At 37.5% G+C, this 22,226-nt stretch overlaps 1 protein-coding gene and 1 non-coding gene across 4 annotated transcripts; both read right to left on the reverse strand.

Moving 5' to 3' along the window:
- Nucleotides 1–9,352: 9,352 nt before the first annotated feature.
- Nucleotides 9,353–9,424, reverse strand: TRNAT-CGU (transfer RNA threonine (anticodon CGU)). Its single transcript has one exon. It is a non-coding gene; the product is annotated as a tRNA-Thr (tRNA).
- Nucleotides 9,425–9,797: 373 nt separating this feature from the next.
- LOC133830709 (protein LONGIFOLIA 1) lies at nucleotides 9,798–15,955 on the reverse strand. Of its 3 annotated transcripts, none has more exons than XM_062260752.1 (6): nucleotides 15,700–15,955; nucleotides 14,159–15,613; nucleotides 13,795–13,865; nucleotides 11,535–13,610; nucleotides 11,283–11,433; nucleotides 9,798–10,834 (listed from the first exon to the last, which is right to left on the reverse strand). In XM_062260752.1, exons 2-6 carry the CDS (start codon nucleotides 14,304–14,306, stop codon nucleotides 10,002–10,004), a joined length of 3,279 nt encoding a protein of 1,092 aa, XP_062116736.1. In that variant the 5' UTR covers nucleotides 14,307–15,613; nucleotides 15,700–15,955; the 3' UTR covers nucleotides 9,798–10,001. The 3 variants fall into 3 exon arrangements, with proteins under 3 accessions (XP_062116736.1, XP_062116737.1, XP_062116735.1); XM_062260753.1 differs by lacking the exon at nucleotides 15,700–15,955 and having other exon boundaries at nucleotides 14,159–14,503; nucleotides 14,584–15,686; XM_062260751.1 differs by lacking the exon at nucleotides 15,700–15,955 and having other exon boundaries at nucleotides 14,159–15,686.
- Between the last annotated feature and the right edge of the window lie 6,271 nt (nucleotides 15,956–22,226).

The following is a 22,226-nucleotide window of genomic DNA, read 5'->3' on the forward strand; positions in this document are numbered from 1 at the left end:
TTCTTAACGGTTCCTCCGTCACCGTGACCTCCTCTACTTCCTCCACTGGTTCTTCTCTTGACTCATCCACAACCCGAGGGTCCAGCTCCTGCGGACCCCCCGCGGGCACACGCAGCTCCTCATGTACCACCATAGCCATTGGTTCCCGCGGTTTCACAGGCGCACGGAGTGAGGTATTGTAGCACTCCCTTGCCTCTTTCTGCTCTCCCTTCATACTAGCAACCCCTCCTGGAGTTGGGAACTTGACAACCAAGTGATATATTGAAGTTATGGCTTTCAATTCTCTTAGGGATGGTCTCCCCAATACCGCATTGAAAGCCGATGCACAATCTACTACGAAAAAGTTAGCCATGACTGTAGTCTGCCGGGGTTGCTCCCCCATGGTGAGTGCCAATTCGATCATTCCTAGGGGTTGCACTGAGTCCCCCGTGAATCCGTATAGGGATGATTGGCAGGGCCTCAGATGACGAATGCCCAGTCCCATCTTTTCCAAGGCAGGGCGATATAGGATGTCCACCGAACTCCCGTTGTCCACTAGGACTCGATGCACGCGCATATTTGCCAACTGAACTATCAACACCAGCGGATCATTGTGGGGAAAGTGTACCCCCTGCGCATCCTCCTCAGTGAATGTTATCGAGTCATTTTCCCCCTTGAAACTTTTCAGGGGTCGCTGTTCCAAACTCATGACGCAGGGGGGCGGACTTCGCCGAGCCTCTCTTGCATATCTATCTCGCCCCTTCCGAGAGTCTCCTCCAAATCCTGGACCTCCAAAAATGGTTCGAACCTCCCCCTGTATTTCTGGGGATCGTCCTTGTGTCTGGGGTGCCGCAGGCTCGTCCTCTGGCCTTGGCCTTTCTCTCCTGACATAACGGCCTAGATGTCCCCTGCGGATGAGCTCCTCAATTTCTTCCTTCAAGTGGATACACTCTACCATGGTGTGACCGATATCCTTGTGGTACTGGCAGTATCTACTGGGATCCCTTTTGGACCGGTCCTTTCTCATTGGTGGGGGCTTTTTGAAAGGAACTCGATCTTCGTTGGTGAGGTAAATATGCTCCCTAGTATCTGTGAGGTTTGTATAGTAAGTATAAGCCGCTTGCTTATGATCGTTCCCTCGTTTGGTTTTCCTCTGCTGGTCATCTCTTGACCCATCGTACGCCCTTTTCTTTTTTGTTACATTCGACCCGTCATTAGCTGGGGGCTTCGCGTGGGGCTCCTCCTTTCCTGCCTTTAAGTTTGCGTGGCCATCTTCCACACGGATGTACTTCTGCGCTCTCTCATAGAAGTCATCTAAGTTGGTGACTTCCCTCTTCAACATGTTGTCCCACAACTTGCTTCCTGGGAGCACCCCGGCCGTAATGGCATTTTTTAACTCTCGGCGAGTCAGGCTCCCCACTTTCGCGGCCTCCATATTGAACCGATGAATGTAACTCTTCAGGCTCTCATTCTCCCCTTGCTTCACGTTGGCCAAGCTGGTACCCGGCATCGTGTAATCCCTCACGGCATGGTGCTATTGGAGGAATTCGTCAGAAAACTGCTGCCAGGACCTGATAGACCCCGGCCTTAATCTTTTGAACCACTTGTAGGCGGGTCCTTTCAAAGTGACAGCGAAGCAGTGGCATCTGGCTCCGCTTCCAATCCCTCTCAGTTTCATCAGATCGTTAAACGCATCCAGGTGGTACTTTGGATCTGTGTTCCCTTCGTAGGGGGTCATATTGGGTTCTTTAAAGTTGGCAGGGAGCCGGATAGCCTGAATCTCCCTCACAAAGGGCGACTCATGGTCGAATTCTTCCTCACAGACCTGGCCGCCTGATGCGGTGACAATCTTGCTTCGCAAGCTCCTCATCTCCATGTCCAGGTCCTGCCTCCTCTTGCTTAGAGAGTCCCTCAAAGCGGACGAGCTAAGATCCGCCTTTCCCTTGCCCTCTCAAGGCGCCATAGGGGGCGTGGTCCCTTTGCCCGCCCTCTTCTTATTGAGCTCCTCCCTTAAATCCGAGGGTTCTCTTTTAGAGGTGACCTCGTCCTCATGGCGAGGGGCAGCATTAGTCCTTGGCGCTGGCTTCTGGGCCTGCTTAGGTGGTTCAGGGTGCTCGCGTTGCTTCGCTCAGGGAGTGTTACTGGTAGAGTGTCGAGTTCTCCCATCATCCACTGGTACGGTGGTTTCCACCCCCTCCCGGCCTTTCTCCTTCCTCTTAGGCAAGGTCATGCTCGATTTACCCTGGAGCAGGCCATTCAGGACCTCTTGCATGTTTTCCAAGGTGGTCTCCAACCTTTGGTTCTTACGGTGGAGCTCACGTATTTCCTCTTCGTAGAATCGAGATTTCGAACTTGAGCTCACAGAATGGACCCGGGGATGCTATCATGGCTACGGGTAGAGGGGCCCGGGTCCTGCTGGCCGGAGTTCGGTACCTGTGGTGGTTTTTGGAGAGGGAACTCATTAGCGTTTCCCGATGGTGCTCTAGGAGGACTTTCTCCAGGTGGAGCGGCCGGTGACGAGGCCACTCTATCACCTCCGTGAACCTCAGGGTCCTTCGGGGGCTCCACGTCCCTGGGTGGAGGAGCATCCTTCATGGAAGCCGTCAGTTGGACTCCGTTCAGGTGAACCTCTACCTCTCGTGGTTCCCTGAGTCGCTTTGAACGTCTTGGCATTTCTTCTTGCCGGAAACAATGGTGGAACAGTAGCTTGAAACTAACATTCCCACAGACGGCGCCAAACTGTTGACGGTGAGAACTCGTCAACTAAGTTGAGTTGGAAAAAATTATCAAGTAAGGATCGTCAATAAAAAAGCTATAGAAATCTAAGTAATACCTCAAGAATAATGACAGAATAACAATGGAGAAATCAATCTTTCATTCACTATTAAGCCTTTGCTACAGTAAATTTTGCAATCCCCTTTCAGGTGGAGTTAGAGTTCATTTTAATGTAGGCTCTAATGGCCCTGGGTACATGGTGGTCCAGGAGACCAAAGGGGTACATAAGTACTCTGTCAGGAAAATGGCATCAGAGGTTGTGGTCGTACATCTAGTACAGGGGCAGGCGTCAGGAGGATGCCTCCACTACTTGTCCGTACCCATGTCTGAGGAGTGGTGACAGGCATAGTGGCGCAGGTGGTAGTGGTGTCGGCTCTGACTCCTAGCCGTAGACGTATGGGCCACAACTCTTATTCCAGCACTCCAACCACCTCATTGGTATGGGTGTCCGTACTCGACATACAATGTCTTAGCGGCCATACCCCGTACTAGATCGTACAAGTATGTTCCATTCGACTCGTACTGGAGCCTCTAAGCACTGGGGTCTTAGAGTGTAAGGAATGGGACCCTTGGTACGTGTAATGGTCATGGCGTGAGGTGGGGGTCTCGGGTCCATGGCACGAGATGCCTGAAGCACCCCGAGGTCACCCACGAGCCTAGGCGATAGGCATGTGGCCTTGACGGATGTCTAAGGATGCGTGGCGAGACGCCTTCCTTGCGACCCCCTTGGTGGTGCAGCTCCCTTGGTGCATGGCTTCACTCGCGTGGCCACCAGGTGGCGTGGCTCCTATTCCTTCGCGAGGCCCCCTTGGAAGGCCTATTGATGACGCGGCTCCCTAGCTGCTCACGAGGCCCTCCTCCTCTCGTGTGGCCATGTGATGGTGTGGTTCGCTCGGGGCGCGAGGTTGAACGTCTGCTGAGGTGCGAGGCTACGGTGCCGGGGTGCGACACTGAGGGTGCTCCAGCGAGGCCACGCGGGCTTGGACGCGAGGCGGGGCGCGCATCAGGGGCCTCGCTCGGACGCGAGGCGGGGCGCGCATCAGGGGCCTCTCTTGGACGCAAGGCGGGGGCTTGCTCAGACACAAGGCAGGGCGCGCATCAGGAAGAGGTGGGGCCTCGCTCGGACACGAGGCCGAGGCTGCTTCGGACACGAGGCCACGCGAGGTCGATGCTGCTGGGGACACGAGGCCACGCGAGGCCGATGCTGCTGGGGTGTGAGCTTGGGCACGCGGGGCCGTCTCGCGGGGCTTGGTTCTGAGCATGCGAGGCCTGCCAACAAGACTTCCCCCGGGTCACACGAGGCTCCCTTGTGCATCACGCACCTAGGCACGGGAGGTCACCTCATGGGGCACAGTCTTAGGCATGCGAGGCCATCGTGAGAGGGTCGCACCCCGAGCGTCTCGTGGCTCAAGCACGCATGTAGGCCTTTAAGGGACCTCATCACACGACTTGGTTCTTTTATGGGCGCGGAATATTGAGCGTCTACAAGTAGAATCACAAATAAACTATCATTCATTCTCTAAGTGCCCACACACTTCTTGAGGTGTAGAGAATGCTTTGGAAGATCTTGGTGTGAGTACCTAGGGGCGGCTTGGATAGGAAGATCATTCTAAATACGAAAAGATAGCAAGGACACTTGATAGGCTTCAAGAGATATCAATTCTATTCTTAACTTTCTTATGATTAATGCATGTATATTAATGGATCCGCATATTTAAAGGTAGTTTAAATATGTTACAAAATTTTTGTTGTAAACTGGACCAACTCTACCACCATTCCGCTGCGTATTAGGAAACTCGTTCCTAACAATCATAACCCCTATGCTACTTGGTATTAAACCTAAAAACCCTTAGGTTTCTATACCCCAAACAGGTATTCTTTAAACCGATTTTCCATTAGGGCTACCCCAGATTAACCTAGAAATTTTCCCAGTTTTATGAATGTCTTATTTCTAAAATACGTTTGGGTTCGCTCATGGGGCCTAAACCGAAACACATTTCCTATTAGCACTTGGAAATAGCCTAACGATACCGAACAATGAACACTGTTGAGAAAAAATATATCATTGGATAATAAATAAAAAATCAAACCAAGGTCTAAAATACTTACAGGAAATATGTTCGATTCGAAGAGGGTGTAGATACGGCCATGGGAAGCTCCTGGAAAGCTTCTAAAGGTCTGGGATACGATGAAAATTTCTGGGAATTCTGGAGAAGAAGAAAGGAAACTTGAGAGTTTGAAAACAAAGGTGGTGAGGTTTGAGGACTGATCACCCTATTTATACGTAAACCGCGAAAATTAATTTGGGCCATCCGATTGGGTTAGCTCGAGATCCAAGGCCAAGATTAATTAGACCAGATGGCGGCAAAAAGTTGACAGGACAATTATTTCAGTCTTCGAAACCCGAACAGACCCCAATCGCAGAAGGCCACGTGTCCAGTACTTGAGTAGTAGGCAGGCACGATTTTGTGTGACAGAAGTCTAAAATCCCCTACTGTGTATGTCAGAAAGTGACGACATCAAACACGAGCAGGAGCTTGGGGGGAAAATGTTGTAACCTAATTTTAGCATGAGTTCACTCATTCAGCTCGGGTACAGATGGCAAGTACATACGTGGAAAGATAACCAAGTAGAATATTTGGTTATCAACCATGTGAGCAGCTCGAGATTCATAATGGCCAGATCTAATGTTAGGCGTCCTGGACTTATTACGAGTCGAGGGTCAGATAGCTGTCAAGCTTGAGCTCGGATGAGATATTTAGCTCGTGAGGACCTAGATATAACGCATACTGAAGGATCCCAAGAGACTCGGGGATTCTTTATACGCTCATTAATGACGAGCTGCATCGTATTTATGTCATTTATTACCCGAGATAGCAGGAACGTGTTTATTATGTTATCAAATCATATCCCAATGTAAATGGGAATAATCTGTATTAATCATATACCATATGTGTAGTTACGCAGTTTGTTTACACGGTTACCCAAACCTGTCCATAGAATTCCCCTATAAAATACCGGGAATATTGGACAGGAGAGGGGACCATTATTCTGTATAACTGAAACTCTGGCAAAATAAAGAGAGAAACAGTAATAATATTGACTCGTGGACTAGGTGGATTTTAACCACTGAACCACATAAATGTTTTGTGCCTTTTAGTGAGTTCTTGGTATTTCATTACGGATTATTATTAAGCACTAATATACCCATTTTATTTCTTAATATCTCGTTGGCGAAAAATCGCGTCAACATAAGGCACCAGATGGTCATTATTGAAAACATAGGGTAACAAGTTTGTATTTCGATAAAAAAACAGGGTACCAAATAGGTATTTACCCTTTAAAGAAATGTTTGCTGCTAGTTGATAGTAGATTATATTATATATTTAATATGATATTATTCTAATACGTGAATTTTAAGTTTGATTAAATTTTACTTAAATTATAAAACGTGTGGTTTTATTATTTTTAAATAATTATCATTGTTGACGCGGTTTTTCGCCAACAGTAGATTAAGAAATCTAATAGGGATATTAGTGCTAAATTGTAAACCGTAATGAAATAACAAGAACTATTTTCTACACACACAACTTTTACGTGGTTCGGTGGTGAAAATCCACCTAGTCCACGAGACAGTATTATTACAATTTCTGCAGAGATTTTGTAATACAAAAAAATTCGTTCCCTTCCCTATGCATTATTATTGATATTTATAGGGGAATTTCCTAGACAGGTTTGGGTAACCACGTGAATAAATCAGGTATACATTTAATACAGACTATTCCCATTTATATTGGGATATGATTTGATAACATAATAGAATATACTCATGTTATCTCGGATAATAAATGATAGATATGTGTTAACCGAGATTTTCGGTAACTATATTAATAAATGTTACTTAAGGATAATTGTAATGAAAGCTGAAGATTAACACGGGGTTTTTACGTGGTTGGGGCGTTAACTAGCCTTAGTCCACGAGTCTGTAGTATTAGAGCTTGAAAAACCTTTTACAATGGAGTTTCTCTCTGTGTTTTGACAGGGTTGTTGTATCTCAGATGAAGAGAGATCCTTTTTACAGTGTTCTGTAGCTTACATTTATAGGCTTATGGGAACACTGGGTCTGGGCCGGGTACGACCCGGGCCCGTCGGAGATATGGATACTCTTGGCCTTTCTAGTGGAAGCCCAATACAAAAGATACAAAATACATGAATTCCAGACCAGCTAAGGCCCAATAAGTTGACTCAAGAGCTATGTCTTGCCCGACAAAACGGTGCTTTTGGTCTGGACATTTCGAGTTACGAGGCAGATTCAGGAGACAAGACTAGTTAGAGTACTTGGCAGCGCAGACCTGAAACAACGGCGTGCAATCTCGAGGTGGCCTTTTCTGCAGGTGAAAAGTGGGGACAACGCCCACGCGGAATGGGGCGGCTTCAGGGTCCAGGACGCTTGACCCCTCCAACCGGGGGAGAGGTGATCCGGGTCCGTTTACCTTTGTCCCTCTTCATTTACCATAGGCCCGGACCGTACCAGGATCCGGGACCTGGACGCGTAGGTCGTGAGGGATCCGAATGATCTGTACATCACCTGGACGGCCGTCCCGGAGGGCCATGCCGGACCCCTCAAATGGGCCCAGACATGCACCCCCGGTCCATACCCCTCCCCTCGAACATTTTTCGTACCAAGAGGCCTTGGGCCGGGCCCGCATGCTTACATGGCCCCTGACAATGGGCCTGGACGAAGGCCCCGAGCCCATGCAGGAAATGGGGATAACAATATGCAATACAACTTTGACATTAATGACCATATAAGGAGGCTCCAAATCTCTTGGGATCCTTCGGTATGCATTCTGAGCAGGTTTCCACGAGCTGGATATCTCACCCGAGCTAGTGTTCAAAGACTATTTGAACCTTAGTTCGTATTAAGCTCAGAGCGCCCAAATGTGGATCTGGCCATTTTAGGTCTCGAACTGGATTGTTATCCTAAGAGGCAGTTTGATAACAACATGTACATCGTGTTGTCAGGTCCCAACTCGAGTTGCTCACATCATTGTTAACCAGAGGTTCCGCTCGGCTGCTTTTCCACGTATTCATCTGCCAGTTGTACCCGAACTGAGTGACTACACCCGTGCTAATTTTTAGGGTACAACAATCATTATAAAATATCTCAAAAATATCATATCTTAATTTGTTTATTTATTTATTTAAATAATTTTAAGTCATGTTTACAATCTAACGTTAAATATAAGAATATTTTGTTAAATATAATAATATTCCGTTAAAGTTAATGGAGAAAAAAAATGAGAAACTGTTAAAACTAAGAATTTGTGTTATCTAAACACTTTTTATGTAGAAAATATTTTTATAGTTATTAATACTAGGGGTGAACATTTGACCCGCATAACCCACCCGACCCGAACCCCGAGAACCTGGTTTTTCAGAAAACCTGTTCATTTCAGGCCTAATCTGATCCGAATCCGACATGTGTCGGGTCAGGTTTGGGTTCTAAATTTTAACATACACAGGTTCAGGTTACTCCCGAACCCGACCGAGTGTATATAAAAAAAATGAAACCCTAAAAAATATAGCCCTTTCTCTTTCTCTCTCAAAATTTTCAAGAAGATCCAATTTGTAAAAAAAAAAATCAATTGAACCAAACTAACAACAAACTTTAAAAATTTAAAAAGTGTAAAAAAATGGTATTTTTGAAAATTTTGTACCAATGCTCATTTTCAGCCCAAAGCCCAATTGGTCTAGCCCAACTCGAACCCGACTCCCCCACCCTCGATCCGACCAAACCCAAAACCCGAAAAATTCAGATCGGATTTAGTACCACTTTTCTCCACCCGAAACCTGCAAAACCCGATGCACCCGAAACCCAAAAATTCGACCCGCGTGCACTCCTAATTAATATATATATATAATTATTGTCTTTCAATTGAATTAGGACTTTTTTGTCAAATTAATACATATATTTTTTAAAAATTAAAATATATCCAAATTTATAATTTAGTTAGTCATGTGTATGAATACTTAAACTTATTTTTTATTATTATTAAAAATGGTACGTACATGTGCTTAGATGTGTTTAGAACACCTCAACAATCACACATAATGACTGAAAGGTATTTAAGATATTTAATATGAAAAGACTATTTTACTACAAATTATAAAACAAGGACATTTTATTACTAAAACAAATCATTTGGGTCATTCTTCTCTTAAGCCAAAAAAAATAAATAAAAAGAGAGAAAGTAGAGAGACAAAAAAAAAGGGAGCCTTTTTTATTTTTTTAAAAAGAAGAAAAAACAAGAGGAGAGAGAAAATGATGTACGGAAAAGTAAAAATAAAATAATAAAACAATAATTTTGTAAAACAAAGGGAACAACATTTTATTATTCACAAATTTTTTAATTTTATGTTAAAATTTGTTTTGTGAAAAATATTATTTACTTTTAAAAAATAAAAATAATTTTTTTGTAAAGCAATAATCGCTAACAGCCTCCAAGATTTTGGAAAATAAGAATAATAATACTAACTCTCTAACCTACACTCTTGCCAAATAAAAATGCTACGTACCAAACTAAATGATAAAAGAAGCCCCCGGCGAGGATCGAACTCGCGACCTTTCGCTTACGAAGCGAACGCACTACCACTATGCTACGGAGGCCTAACATGCAATGTTGGTATAAGGGTAACTATAAATATAAAAGGGAATATGTAGTCCAACGTTAAGGTGATTTTTTCTTTGAAAACAAATTAATTAGCCACGCAAATTCATGCGTGGTTACGTAACTTACGTTTATAGATATTTGTAGACGTATTAATGTACTTTGTTGAAAATCCAAAGTTTTGTTAGATTCATTTATTTTATTTTGTTTTTATTGATGGTTGGTTGTAAAGAATAAACAGATATATGATGTCAAAAAAAAACAGCTATATTGCCAAGTAACAAAACACTTGATCCTTCATGTAGTGCAACTTGGATGTATAGAATGAAGGTTTCATTATAACTAAGCGACAAGGTTCAAATGAAAAAAAGCTGTCAAGAAATGGGGTCTAATCATATCATATATTTGAACCTTAACAATTCTGTTGTAAAATTTTGAAAGTTAACTTCTTTACAAATCCATGGCAAAGAACCGTAATTGATCTTACACGTAGATTATTACACTTTCTTGTCAGAAGAAAAAAAGAAAGAACAATCATAATGACAGTGAAATAGAAGAAAAGAATGCAGTTGAACACTACTTTGCAAACAGCTTTCGCCGTCGGCGCCCTGGCTTGGCTCGCAAATTCGCTGCCTCTCCCTTAATAACCTCATCTACCAAGTCCTTAAAAATGGAGCGCTCTACATCTAGGACTGCTCCAGAAATGTCACCAGAAAAGTCTGTCCAATTCTCCGATCGATGCATAACATCCTCCCACAGGATGGTTTTCAAGCCATCATCCTCACCCTCTAAGCTGAAGTCTAGTTTTTTGGTTTGGAATTGTTCAATCTCAAAACACAACTCCTTTAGAAGCTTTTGTGCATTGAGGGTCTTCTTTGCTAGTTTTTTCGTCCTCAGCCATGGTTTGCATGACTCACCAACCAATGACAGCTTCCCAACAAGAATCTCATTAACAGCGTCGAATATGAGCTTCCTGTGAAGTTTCTCCTTGTCCGATTTAACATTGACAGCATTGACAAGGCTGCATTCTTCTTTTGATTGCAGGCTGCTTGCCTTGGTTTGCTCCAAAACAAAGAATAACTCAGGGTTGATGGGGTGGCCTGAGGGATGGAGATGTAGTGTTGTTAGGCCAGAACCAAGATCTCTGAGTAGGAGGCCTGAAGCCAACAATATTTCAGAAACGTATCTGTGATCGGGATTTGTATTCTCACAAAGAGATGCAATGTAGTCTGTCCTTGCTTCATCATGACTGGAGTTCAATCGTCTAAGCTTCTGAACTAAGTTTTCAATATTCTCTAACTTTTTGCGATTGATCTCAGAGGTAAGGCCAGACCCTGTGCTTTTATCAGGGGAGCTCCATTGATCTTGATCTAAGTTTTTCATTTCATTGGAATCCTCAGCTTTATCACCTGTAGGTTAAATGATTATAAAAGGTTACATAATTGATTATTACAGTTTGCTTCTTAGGGAATGCTGTTTTCTGAAATTTTAACTAAGACAATGATATTAAACATGCAATGTAAAAAGCTGACAAATTTGAACAAAGTCTGGTTCTATTCTCATAGTATCTCATTTCAGAAAGAAGACCACTTTAAGCTGCTGATGTAAGATTTACAAGGTTAACTAAGATATTTAATTCATTTCTTAACCCAAGGATGGTACATTCCAACTCACATGCTTTAAACCAAGACTCGGGGGCAACAACACGGCTGCTTGATCTAGATCATCTAGAACTACATCTAAATCTCTGACTATGGCAACTCGGACTCTATTGAACATTACTCCCTTTTCCCCACAAAATTAAGACTTCATATTAAATTGAGAAGGATTTTGTTAATAATTGTTAAAAAAATTTACCTCGGAGGACAGTTGGTATCTGTCTAACTGGAGAAGGAGCATCATCTTTGTAAGCAGAGGTATCAAGAACAGAAACAGGACTAGGATGTTCGGGTGCGACTGTAGGGAGTTCTGCAAATGACTCTTCTTCATCAAGCCTTGGAGTTGCTCTCTGAGACAAGAAACAAGAAAACAAAAGACAAAAAAATTGTCAGGTCAATGATAAAACTAACTGGCTAAAACAGAGGAGATAAGATAAATAGCAGCCTATACCTTCTGTATTGAGCCAGATTCCAAGTATTTGGCAACCTTCATGGATGGACTCAGACTGCAATTCATGTCAGTAGATAGTAGAACACTGGTGACTTCGACATCTGTTTTTAAGTCCAAAAGCATATTGTCTTCTGAGTGCAAAGATATGTTGTCACCTTGGCAACTCAAAGACTTTGATTCATTACTAATCTCACTTAGTTGATCATCACATTGTTGTGAGTTATTATACTTTGGCCTGGCTCTTCCACCTGGTGAACCTGTGTCTGTTGACTGCCTGTTAGTTTGCCTTCTAGGCTTGTTTGAATTAGATGGAGGGGTAGGCGGACGACTTCGTTTCTCCATCTCAAGCTTCTTCTGTTGTAGTCTTGGGCTCACAGAAGCTGAGCTCTTCACTGTATTTGTTGCCGTGTTTTGCATTGAAAGTTGTTGAGACCTAGACTGAGCTGATTTTGTGTTCCTGGCACCTCCTCTCTTGTCAACAGAATTGACAGCAGCATCCCTACGACTGAACTTAGGGGCCGTTCGGCTGTTATTTGGAACCTTTTTACCATCTACAGCTCCACCATTATGAGATTTATGGATCTCAGAATGGCCATCCACAGAAACTGCTGAGGAAGTAGATGTAACAGATTTTTCAACAAGTTTAGCTGGTTTCATGATCACAATTGGAGACTCAAAGGTCCTTGAGGAACCAGGCCCTCTAAGTGAGAAGCCATTAAGATGGTTGCTCTGTGAATACCTTTGGTCTGCAGACCTTTGATTTAGATTGTAACTCACATGTTCATGGCACCCCGCCGCTCCAAAATTAGAATCTGGTTCTTCTTTTCTGGTGTCTAGCAGTCCCTTTGATTGCATTGCTTCCAATATCTGCTTAAGAGCCCTGAGATCTTTCCCAGATTGTTTAAATTCTAGATCTTTTAGTCTCTTTTCAATCTCACTATAAACAGATGGGAAGGAGTTTGAAGTCCTTGCTGGAACTTTTACAGGTCTAGAACTAGTTTTCTGGGAACCTTTATTTCCATCTTGCATTCTCCACGGAGCTGGTTCAATTGGAAACCTTGAACTTGAAATGGGCTTCATTACAAAGTCACTATTATTCCATTGTGGTGATGATGGCTCTTTCAGTAAGTTTCTTGGGGAGTTTGGAAGTCGAATTGGCCTATTAAGATTATTTGTTGTTGGTGACCTTGTAGACGAATCACCATCTTGAATTGGAAAGGTTTTGATCAAACCCAACTGACCATCCCCAGCTGAAGTAGAATCTGGCAATGCATCCAAGCCCATCAACTTTGCCACAACACTAGGAGGTCGGTTTTGAGTTCCTGATGACTCTGGCAGACTAGGGTCATTCTCATTCAACATTCTACAACTCTTGGCAATCTTTGAAAGGTTGGAACCTCGCATTGAACATTCTCGACTATCCAATGAAAGTCTCGGTGACTCTTTTAGCTTAGCAGTTGATTTGAAGGAATCTCGTGATTCAAATGATAGACGATTAGTTTCTCTTCCATCACATGAAAATCGACGAGCATCCCTTGAAATTGAGTGCCATGAACCATCTTTAGACTCATTTGATGATCCTGGATCTTCTCTAGCATCATTATAATACCATGGAGCTTCTCTCAGTTTAGCAAGAACTCTAAGAGACTCCTTCAGGTCAACTGGTGTATTTTGTTTTCCACTAATTCCTACTCCATTAGATTCATCCACATGTTTGGAAAGCTGTAAGGGCCTTGGGGAGTCCCTATGCTTTACTCCATGACCTCCTGCTGCTTCCTCTTTAGTTGCAGTCTTAACTGATAGTCCTCGGGCTTCCCTATACATAGAGTCCTTGACCACATCTCGGAGGTCAAGGGAGTGCCTCCCTAACCGTGGAGAGATGCTTGATTGGTTTCTTACTGGATCCTTTGATGAAGTTTCAGGGATAATAATTCGATCAAATGAAAAAACTTCCTGCTGAGCTGTTTTATTACCATCCAGAGATGATACTGATGAACAAGAGGATGAGACAGATGCTCTTGATGATTCTGTAGAAAATCTTTGCTTTTCATTAACACTCTTGTTTGAATTTACCTCCTACAATAACAATCAGAAAAGGTTTAGAACAATATCGTGTATGCTAAAGCATCAAGTAACCATAATAGAAGTTGTGACTGAAATTGAATCATTCCATTTTTTTTACTGTTCTGGACTGAAAATAACCATAATAAAACTCCAAACATTATTTGTTAGAGAATGAAGTAATGAAAAAAGAGCTTACTCCTGAAGTCTGCTGATAGTGCAAATTATTAGATTGTCTTTCCAGATTAATGTTGCTGAAACTGGAAGTTCCTATAAAGAATGAAAGCACAAACTTTAGAAGCCTGAAGACTCCCCAACTTTTCAATCTTGGGGGATATAATATCAAAACAAAACTTTCCCCAAAATAAATCTTGGAGCAAGGGCAGATATTACATATTCATATAAACCTATAGGCAGACCAGCATTCATTTGAACAGCCACAAAAAATGAAATCGAAACAATTTCATTAAAATGAGACAGGTGCTAGCTTAAAAGGATGAAGTAATAGAGAAAAGGCTAAGTTTTAAGAGAACTACATTAACCATAGATGAAAGGAAAATTACCTGGGGGAGGAAATCTCTTGTGGCTAATGCGCTTCCCAGTAAGGACAGGGTGACGATCAAAAATCTGAAAAATCCCAGTCATGCATCCTATTTGCTTTTGTAAATCTGGATTCTCATCAGCTAGGGAATGTAAAATCTTAGCAGCCATCTTAACTTCCTATCTCCACAAAATCAAATTCTAGTCTCCTCTTCTCAACTTTATTAAAACCAGAGCCATCTGCAAAAAATAAGTCTCTTCCACAATGTTGGACCAGTCTTTGAAGCTTTACAACTTTCAAGACCTTTATTAACCTCTATATCAGTAATTTCAGACACCTAACTCAGCTACATACCCTCTTCTGAGTTCTGACACAAAAATCAGTAATATCAGAAAATTGCAGTTGAATATGCTTGGCACTCTCGGGTAACTCAAGAATTTCACGCACCTCAAAAACCTTGGCTTCCTCTGACAACAATATCCTGCTTTCAAGTACCAAGAAAAATCTTGACTTGCCCTCCTAACAGTGTCTGCTCTCTTAATGTAGTATATTAGAAGTAGCTCAATTTAAGCTCTCCGTATTATTCATTCTTTTAAATCCAATCACAGCATCCCATACAACCAAAATCAAGTTAATCTACTCCACAATTGCTCTGAAAATCCTATTTCCTCTGCTAGTTACAGCTCAAAGAAACAAACTTTATCTTCCTTGAAAACCCACCAAGGAAATAAACAAAATAAAAAATTTAAAAGAAATCTTTGCTTTTGCAATCAAACAATCACAACCCACTACAAAATTTCCGATGAAGCAAGTACCCTTTTGAGTATTTCACGGGTTTCTCCTCCAAACAACTATAAGTTTTCAAGCCACAACAGGAAAAAGGAACATACCCAGAAGACCATATCACAAAACCAATGAGTGGAAAGAAAGAAAGTTGTTTCGTTTCAGAGAAACAAATCAGGCAAAACAGTGTTTCACATCAAAGGGCCTAAAGAAAACGGAGAGAGGGACCCATTAACATTTAACTATTACAATGTACAACAATGAAACACAGAACCCAGAGTTTTTTTTACCAGCAGCACCTAACATTACCTTCAATTTGCCTAAAAAGAAACTAAAACCTATGCAAAACCGGTTTGTAACAAGGAATCTCTGCAGATCCAAGAAGAGATTTTTCCATAAGGAACAAGTGGAAAGACAGCTCAGGAGAGACAGGAAGGTGTTGCTATATCATTAAAATGTGTAAACGAATCTGGTGAGAGAGTCAAGACCAAGCGTTGGCTAAACTAATAAATATTATAATTATACTCTAGAGAGAGAGAGAGAGAGAGAGAAGGGCATGCACCATGTGTATGAGGCTGTTGGGTTGTGTTTGTATGTATTTTTGTGGGTCAGAAATCCTCAAGGCTTCTATCCCAGACATCCATGTGAGATGTGTATGTGGGTGGGTCTAGCCTTGTCTGCATGTGCATGTGACCTTGTCAGGAGAGAGTGAAGAATTAGAGGATTTATGTACTGCAAAACAAAGGAAGGAAAGAAAAAAAGCATTCTTCTCCACCCTACCTGCAATGCAAGATCTTACTCTTTATTTATTATTTTTTTATTTCCAAGCAAAACTATTATAAATATATAGTGTGTAAAACTGTATATATGTCCAAATGCCTTTTCCTTTCATACTATTGTCGGCTGCTCCTTTTACCACCACACCATACCACCCTTCAACTTCAAGCTTCAGTTTAGTCCATAATAGGTGAACATGTTGTACATTTTCCCCCAAAAGAGCAAAAATATGGAAAATGGAAAAATTAATTCCGAACATAGAAGATGAATAATAGGTGAGTTGTGAGTTGCGAGTTGTGAGTTGTGAGTTGTGAATGAGTGGTTGCACGTATCAATCTTTATATCTTATATATGATGACACTAATGTACAAATAGGAGCTGATTAAAAATCATATATATATATATATATGTGAAGATTATACATTTGGTGCAAGTGGACACACTAGGACCATTTTCATACAATTTGTATTTATATATATGAAATGGTACAGGAAGAAACCGAGAATATTAATGATATTTATATGTATGCTGATTCCAAATTATTTTGCCTATTAAAGAGAACTTTGCTGATTTAATTGGGAGTATATATGGTTTGGCTTTCAGTTCATGTATATTAAATAAATAGAGACAGATAGTGGTACGACGATATTATTTGTTTATTTATTTTTAATGGGTGAAACAGATCAAAAATCATGAAATATATTTTCTATTTCTTTTTTAATACGGAAAATATCTTATTGGTTTTTGTGTTTTTCTTAAATATATAATTCGTCATTGTGTTTTGTTAAATGATAATTCATTCTCTGTGTTTCATAAAATAGATCAAAATAGTATCATATAACTGATTTGGTCCAAATATTTTCAAATATAATATTTCACTGTCAACTCTTATATCACTTTCTCTGTTTATCTCAACTCATCGCTTCACCAACGACTTAATAATTAATTTTATAATTAAAAATATTTTGACAAAAGTCAAGTCTAAGATTATTTTAATCTATTATATAAAACATAAGGTCTGAATTGTCATTTAACAAAACAAAAGTTAATCATGTATATGAAAAAAAATATAAGAGCAAAAATAGTATTTTTCCTTCTTAATATTGATGATTATCTTTTCAACACTTACTTTAAGTCATGCATCCTACCCTATATCTCTATATATAATAAGTGTGCAGACAACTAGACAATTGAAATTTTTGGTTTTAATAATTTTTATTTTTTAAAGGTTAATTTTAATGGAATATTTTTATATTTAACAGAATATTTTTATATTTAACTGTAGTTTATAAACACTTAAACTTAAATAAAATAAATAAATAATTAAAAAAATTAAAGTAAGATATTTTACCATGATAAATATTTAAAAATAATAAATAATTAAACAAATTAAAATATGATATTTTTGAGGTATTTTATAATGATAATTATTTAAAAATAATAAAATCATATGCTTTATAATTTCAATAATATTTAATTAAACTTAAATTCACTTATTATAATAATAGTATATTAAACATATAATATAATCTACTGTGAATTAGCAACAAATTGTTTTTAAAAAAAATAGCAAGAAACTTAAATTTAAAATTTACGTATAATATTTAATAATTACATTAAATATATAATATATAATCTATTGTTGTCACTTCCATATACTTAAACAAAAACTAGAACAAACTAGAACAAACATAAACTTAAACAAAAATAAATAAATTAGTTAATTAAAATAACATATTTATTTCAAATTTATACGACATTAATATAAATTTAATAAAAATAATTAATAAATTCTATAAATAAACTAAGCAAACGTGCATATTGCGTGTTGCTTGTATCTAGTAATTAATAAATTCTATAAATAAAACTAAGCAAACGTGCTTAGTTTTATTTATAGAATTTATTAATTATTTTTATTAAATTTATATTAATGTCGTATAAATTTGAACTAAATATGTTATTTTAATTAAATAATTTATTTATTTTTGTTTAAGTTTATGTTTGTTCTAGTTTTTGAATTTGGGAGTAACAAAAAGAGATTATTTATTATATATTTAATGTAATATTAAATATTATACGTGAATTTTAAATTTAAGTTTCTTGCTAGTTTTTTTTTTTTAAAAAAATTGTTGCTAATTCAGAGTAGATTATATTATATATTTAATATGATAGTTTAAGTTTAATTAAATTTTATTTAAGTTATAAAATGTATGATTTTATTATTTTTAATAATTATCATTCTAAAATATCTTAAAATATCATATTTTAATTTGTTTAATTATTTATTATTTTAAAATAATTACCATTGTAAAATATATGAAAAATATCATATTTTAATTTGTTTAATTTTTTATTATTATTGTAAAATATCTCAAAAATATTCTATTTTAATTTTTTTAATTATTTATTTTATTTAAGTTTAACTAATTACAAATTACCATTAAATATAAGAATATTTTGTTAAATATAATAATATTCCGTTAAAATTAATATTAAAAAAATGAAAAACTGTTAAAACTAAGAATTTCCGTTATCTACACTTTTATTATATAAAAGAGATATGATTTGGCTTAATGACAAATTATATTGTTTGTATTATAAACTGAAGGAAGTAACCTAATGGTCTTCCCCTCGAGGAAAAAAAAAACCTAATGGTCAATGCAAATGGCCGTCCAAAATTCATCTCTTCCTTTTATATATACATATATATATATATATAATATTTTTCATGGAGGGCTATAAATCTTTTAGTTGTAGTAGGTGAGAACAAATGTATTAAAAATTGTAGGAATTTAGAAGTGTGAACATATATGATTGTACATGGGAGGCATAACCACACCAAGACCAAGAAATGGTCATTAAGAAAATAAAAATAAAAGTCAATTTATCACATAATTGATCGTATTATATTTATATTTATCCATTGTCAATGTCATGGGAAAGAATTATAGATATTAATATTATACTTGTAATAACACATATATATATATATAGGGTATGTATATAATGAGATTGACATTTTGAAAATATGGTCAAAGAGAAGTTTCTAACACACTATTTTATTATCTGTCTGCAGCAGCACTTGCAATTTATAGGTTGTATTTCAACCAAAACCAATAATGTAAATATATAATTTAAGAGACTAATTAAGTATGCTATGTCAATTCCTTTGGCACATGGCTCCTCACCAGTACCACACCATATATTTTTTTGTCAAAATCCCCATCTATTACACAATTTACTCTCTCTCTCCATGAAATTAAACATTTATGGATCTTTCAAGATGAAAAATTTTACAATACAAAACCTTTAATGGTATGTGTAATAGAAGAAAGAAAGAAAGAAAAAGATGTGACATCACTACTTCATATATTTTGTCTTTTATGGGCACCAGTATATATCACTAGAAATAATCATAGTTTTTTTGATAGGCTATATGTAAAGAAAGTGACAATAGAAAAAATATACAATAATATGTATTAAAATTAATATGATTTGAACATGAAGCTAACTCATCAACTACTGGTACAGTCATCAGATTTAATTTAAGGCCCCTTCAGTATTGGCTTATCGTATAGGTACATACCAAAACTGAAATTTACTTCCATTTTTGTCATTGATTTGAACTAGTAACAACTTTATAGATGGCCCATTTTTTCAATGTAAAGACAACTATTACTGACAGGATTGGTTCTAACATATAAGTTTTTAATATCAAGACATTTATTCATCATGCCCATATACATTCACTGGAAAATTCTACATTCACTATAGTTATTTTCCCACTATATTACCTGTACTTGATTAATTTGTGTTATTATGTTTTAGAATACATCTCTATATATTATAGGCTGGTTATTATTTATATAGATAATAGAAGACTGGTATTAATTGTTATAGATGTAGTTGTCAAGCACTTAAAAGTGAACCAAACTTGCCCTGATTCTATGAACCTTTTTGTCTTGTGCATACGTTTTCTAATGAAAAAAGTGACCTTTTTTGCTGGAATTGTATCAAAAGTGACTTTCAATTAAGTACGTACTCATCAAATATGTGCAGATGAAATTTCCTAGCTAATTACCTACATACATTTTTATATGAGTATTGTTGAGGCTCTTAACATATAATATGTGTGGAGCATCATAAAAATCAAAATAAAATATATATTTATAATGTTTTTATGAATCCCAGCTAGAAAATAAAATCAAAGTAATTTTGTAAAAAAATATTATAAATATAAAAGTCTATTATAAAATTGTAATTATTTTTTCTCACATAACCTTTTCTTGGCAAAATCATAATTCCAATCAAACAAAGCCTCAAATTTGACATAGATGAATTGCTGGCTATATATCCTTGTCCATATTGATTTACTTTAGTCATCATACTTTACCAGGACAATTATGAAATCGTTATAGTACTTATATTATTAAACACAAATAATAATAACAGTTATCATTATTATAATAATAAATACCATATATATTTTAGTAGGTGATGATGATATATTATAATAGAACAAAAGATAGAGTCCCCACAGCCAAAAAAGCAATGAAAATACATGTGATATGCCTAAACCCTATTAGAGCAAGCTCAACTAACCTATCTCAATCATTCCATATAACCCATGTTCCATGGATACATGATCATCACCTTATTATATTCACTCATCTCTTCATAATTGGAACATATACTTTTGCTCTTTCTAACTGTGATGATATATATAAATATATATATATATACACCCCATACCACCAATAATCATGCCATGCATGTTGATCATCATATCATGGCTGAATTGTACTATCTAGAGATAGATCAACTATCTAAGTTGGATAATTTAATCCATGATATATTTTGGTATCATATAAGTTTATCCAAAATTAATGATATCAAAGTCAAGATATCATGATGAGTATGAGATACATTTGACATGAATATACAATTCGGCCTGCAAAAGTGAGTCTATTAGATTGAGTGGACATGAACCAATTCATTCATTCATGCATTGCTTTTTCATGAAAGTACTCTTTTCCTTTATGGCAAATGTTTTAATTTAAGCACCTTTATGTGTAAGATTATGCAGTTAAAATTAAACAAATTAAAGGTGACACCTTTGAAGGAATTATGGATTCAAAATATTATAAAGATCGCAACTAAGCTTATGTTTGAAGAAAAGTAATCATAATTTGAAAGTGTAAAAAACTAAAAAAAAATAAAAAATCATGTGTGCAACTAATATGTATTCATTTATTAATTATAAAACATCTACATAGATAATTGATAGGATAGGATAGATTTATGTTATTTTTTAGTCTTAGTTATTTAAAATTTTATTATTATTATTTTATATTTTGAGTTGTGTGGTTGTGATATTTTTGAGGTTGTTGTATGTTATATAGATATTTGAGAAATATTTTAAAATTTATTTGAAATATTATCTTCAATCGAGAGAAAAACAATAGAAGATATTTATTTGAATTGATTGAAGAAGATTAAGGAGAATTCAAATTTAAATTGTTAGACGATATTTTGACTATATCTCTCTATTCACATATCTGATTTATGTGTTCTTGGTGGCGTTGGAAATCTTATTCAAAGTCCTACAAAATCTTGTTTCATGTTGTAAAAAATATATTTTATAGGCAAGTGTAAGTTGTTAGAGATATTTGTATTGTCTTAATGGAAATAAGAAATACTATTACAACTCTATACAAAAATACAATAAACAAGGTAATTGGTTAAATAAGATTACAACTCAATAATCAAAATACAAGTAAATGTAGAAATAAGAGGAAGAAAAAAATTATAACTACAACTCTAAAACAAAGGATACAAATAAATATGTAAATAGAAAATAGAATAAGAGAGGACAAAAGCAATAGTAGAAAAAATAGCAAGAACAATAAAGTAAAATACTCTCACACACAACCAAAGTGAAGAGCATTAGAGATCACCAACTTGAACAAGGTTTACAACATTTGCCTAAAATCTTATTTCACTCTATCTCAAGCACTAAGGGATTCTCTCAATATTGGAAATAACTCTCTAGAATAGTAAAGCATTTTGGCGTATTTCTAGCCAAGTGCTCTAGTTGATAGAAATAGAGTTGTCTTACAAGTGAGCATTAGGCTTTTATTTATAGTGTTTTGAGACACACTTTGAATTTTAAATTCCACCAACCTCCATGGCTGTTACCAATTATTAATTAGATGTTTATGGAATTAAAAAAGAGTTTGGGGAGTTACTTGGGGTGTTAGAACCGTTTAAAGTGGAAAAAAGGGTTGAAAATTGGTTGAACGCATCTCTGGCCGCGACCACTAGCATGCCTGGCCGCGGCCGTGGCTCGCTGTCCCCCAGGTTACGGCCACCAATGCTCCTGGTCAGTTCAAAAATGTCATTTTTCCAAAACGTTCCAAAACATCCCAAATACTTTCCCACATGATTTTGTAACCTCCAAACACCTAATGGGAGTTAAAAACATGTCTCCAACATCCATATTTCATAAAGGCTTTGTGAAATCCAATCTC

The sequence above is a fragment of the Humulus lupulus genome, chromosome 4 (genome assembly GCF_963169125.1).
Source record: "Humulus lupulus chromosome 4, drHumLupu1.1, whole genome shotgun sequence".
NCBI classification, from domain to species: domain Eukaryota; kingdom Viridiplantae; phylum Streptophyta; class Magnoliopsida; order Rosales; family Cannabaceae; genus Humulus; species Humulus lupulus.

Coding starts and splice junctions, on each gene's coding strand:
- LOC133830709 (XM_062260752.1), bottom strand. CDS start 14,306: ATGGCTGCTAAGATTTTACATTCCCTAGCTGATGAGAATCCAGATTTA. Junction 13,866..14,158: donor CAAGAGATTTCCTCCCCCAG/GTAATTTTCCTT, acceptor CATTCTTTATAG/GAACTTCCAGTTTCAGCAAC. Junction 10,835..11,282: donor GATACCAACTGTCCTCCGAG/GTAAATTTTTTT, acceptor TTTAACCTACAG/GTGATAAAGCTGAGGATTCC.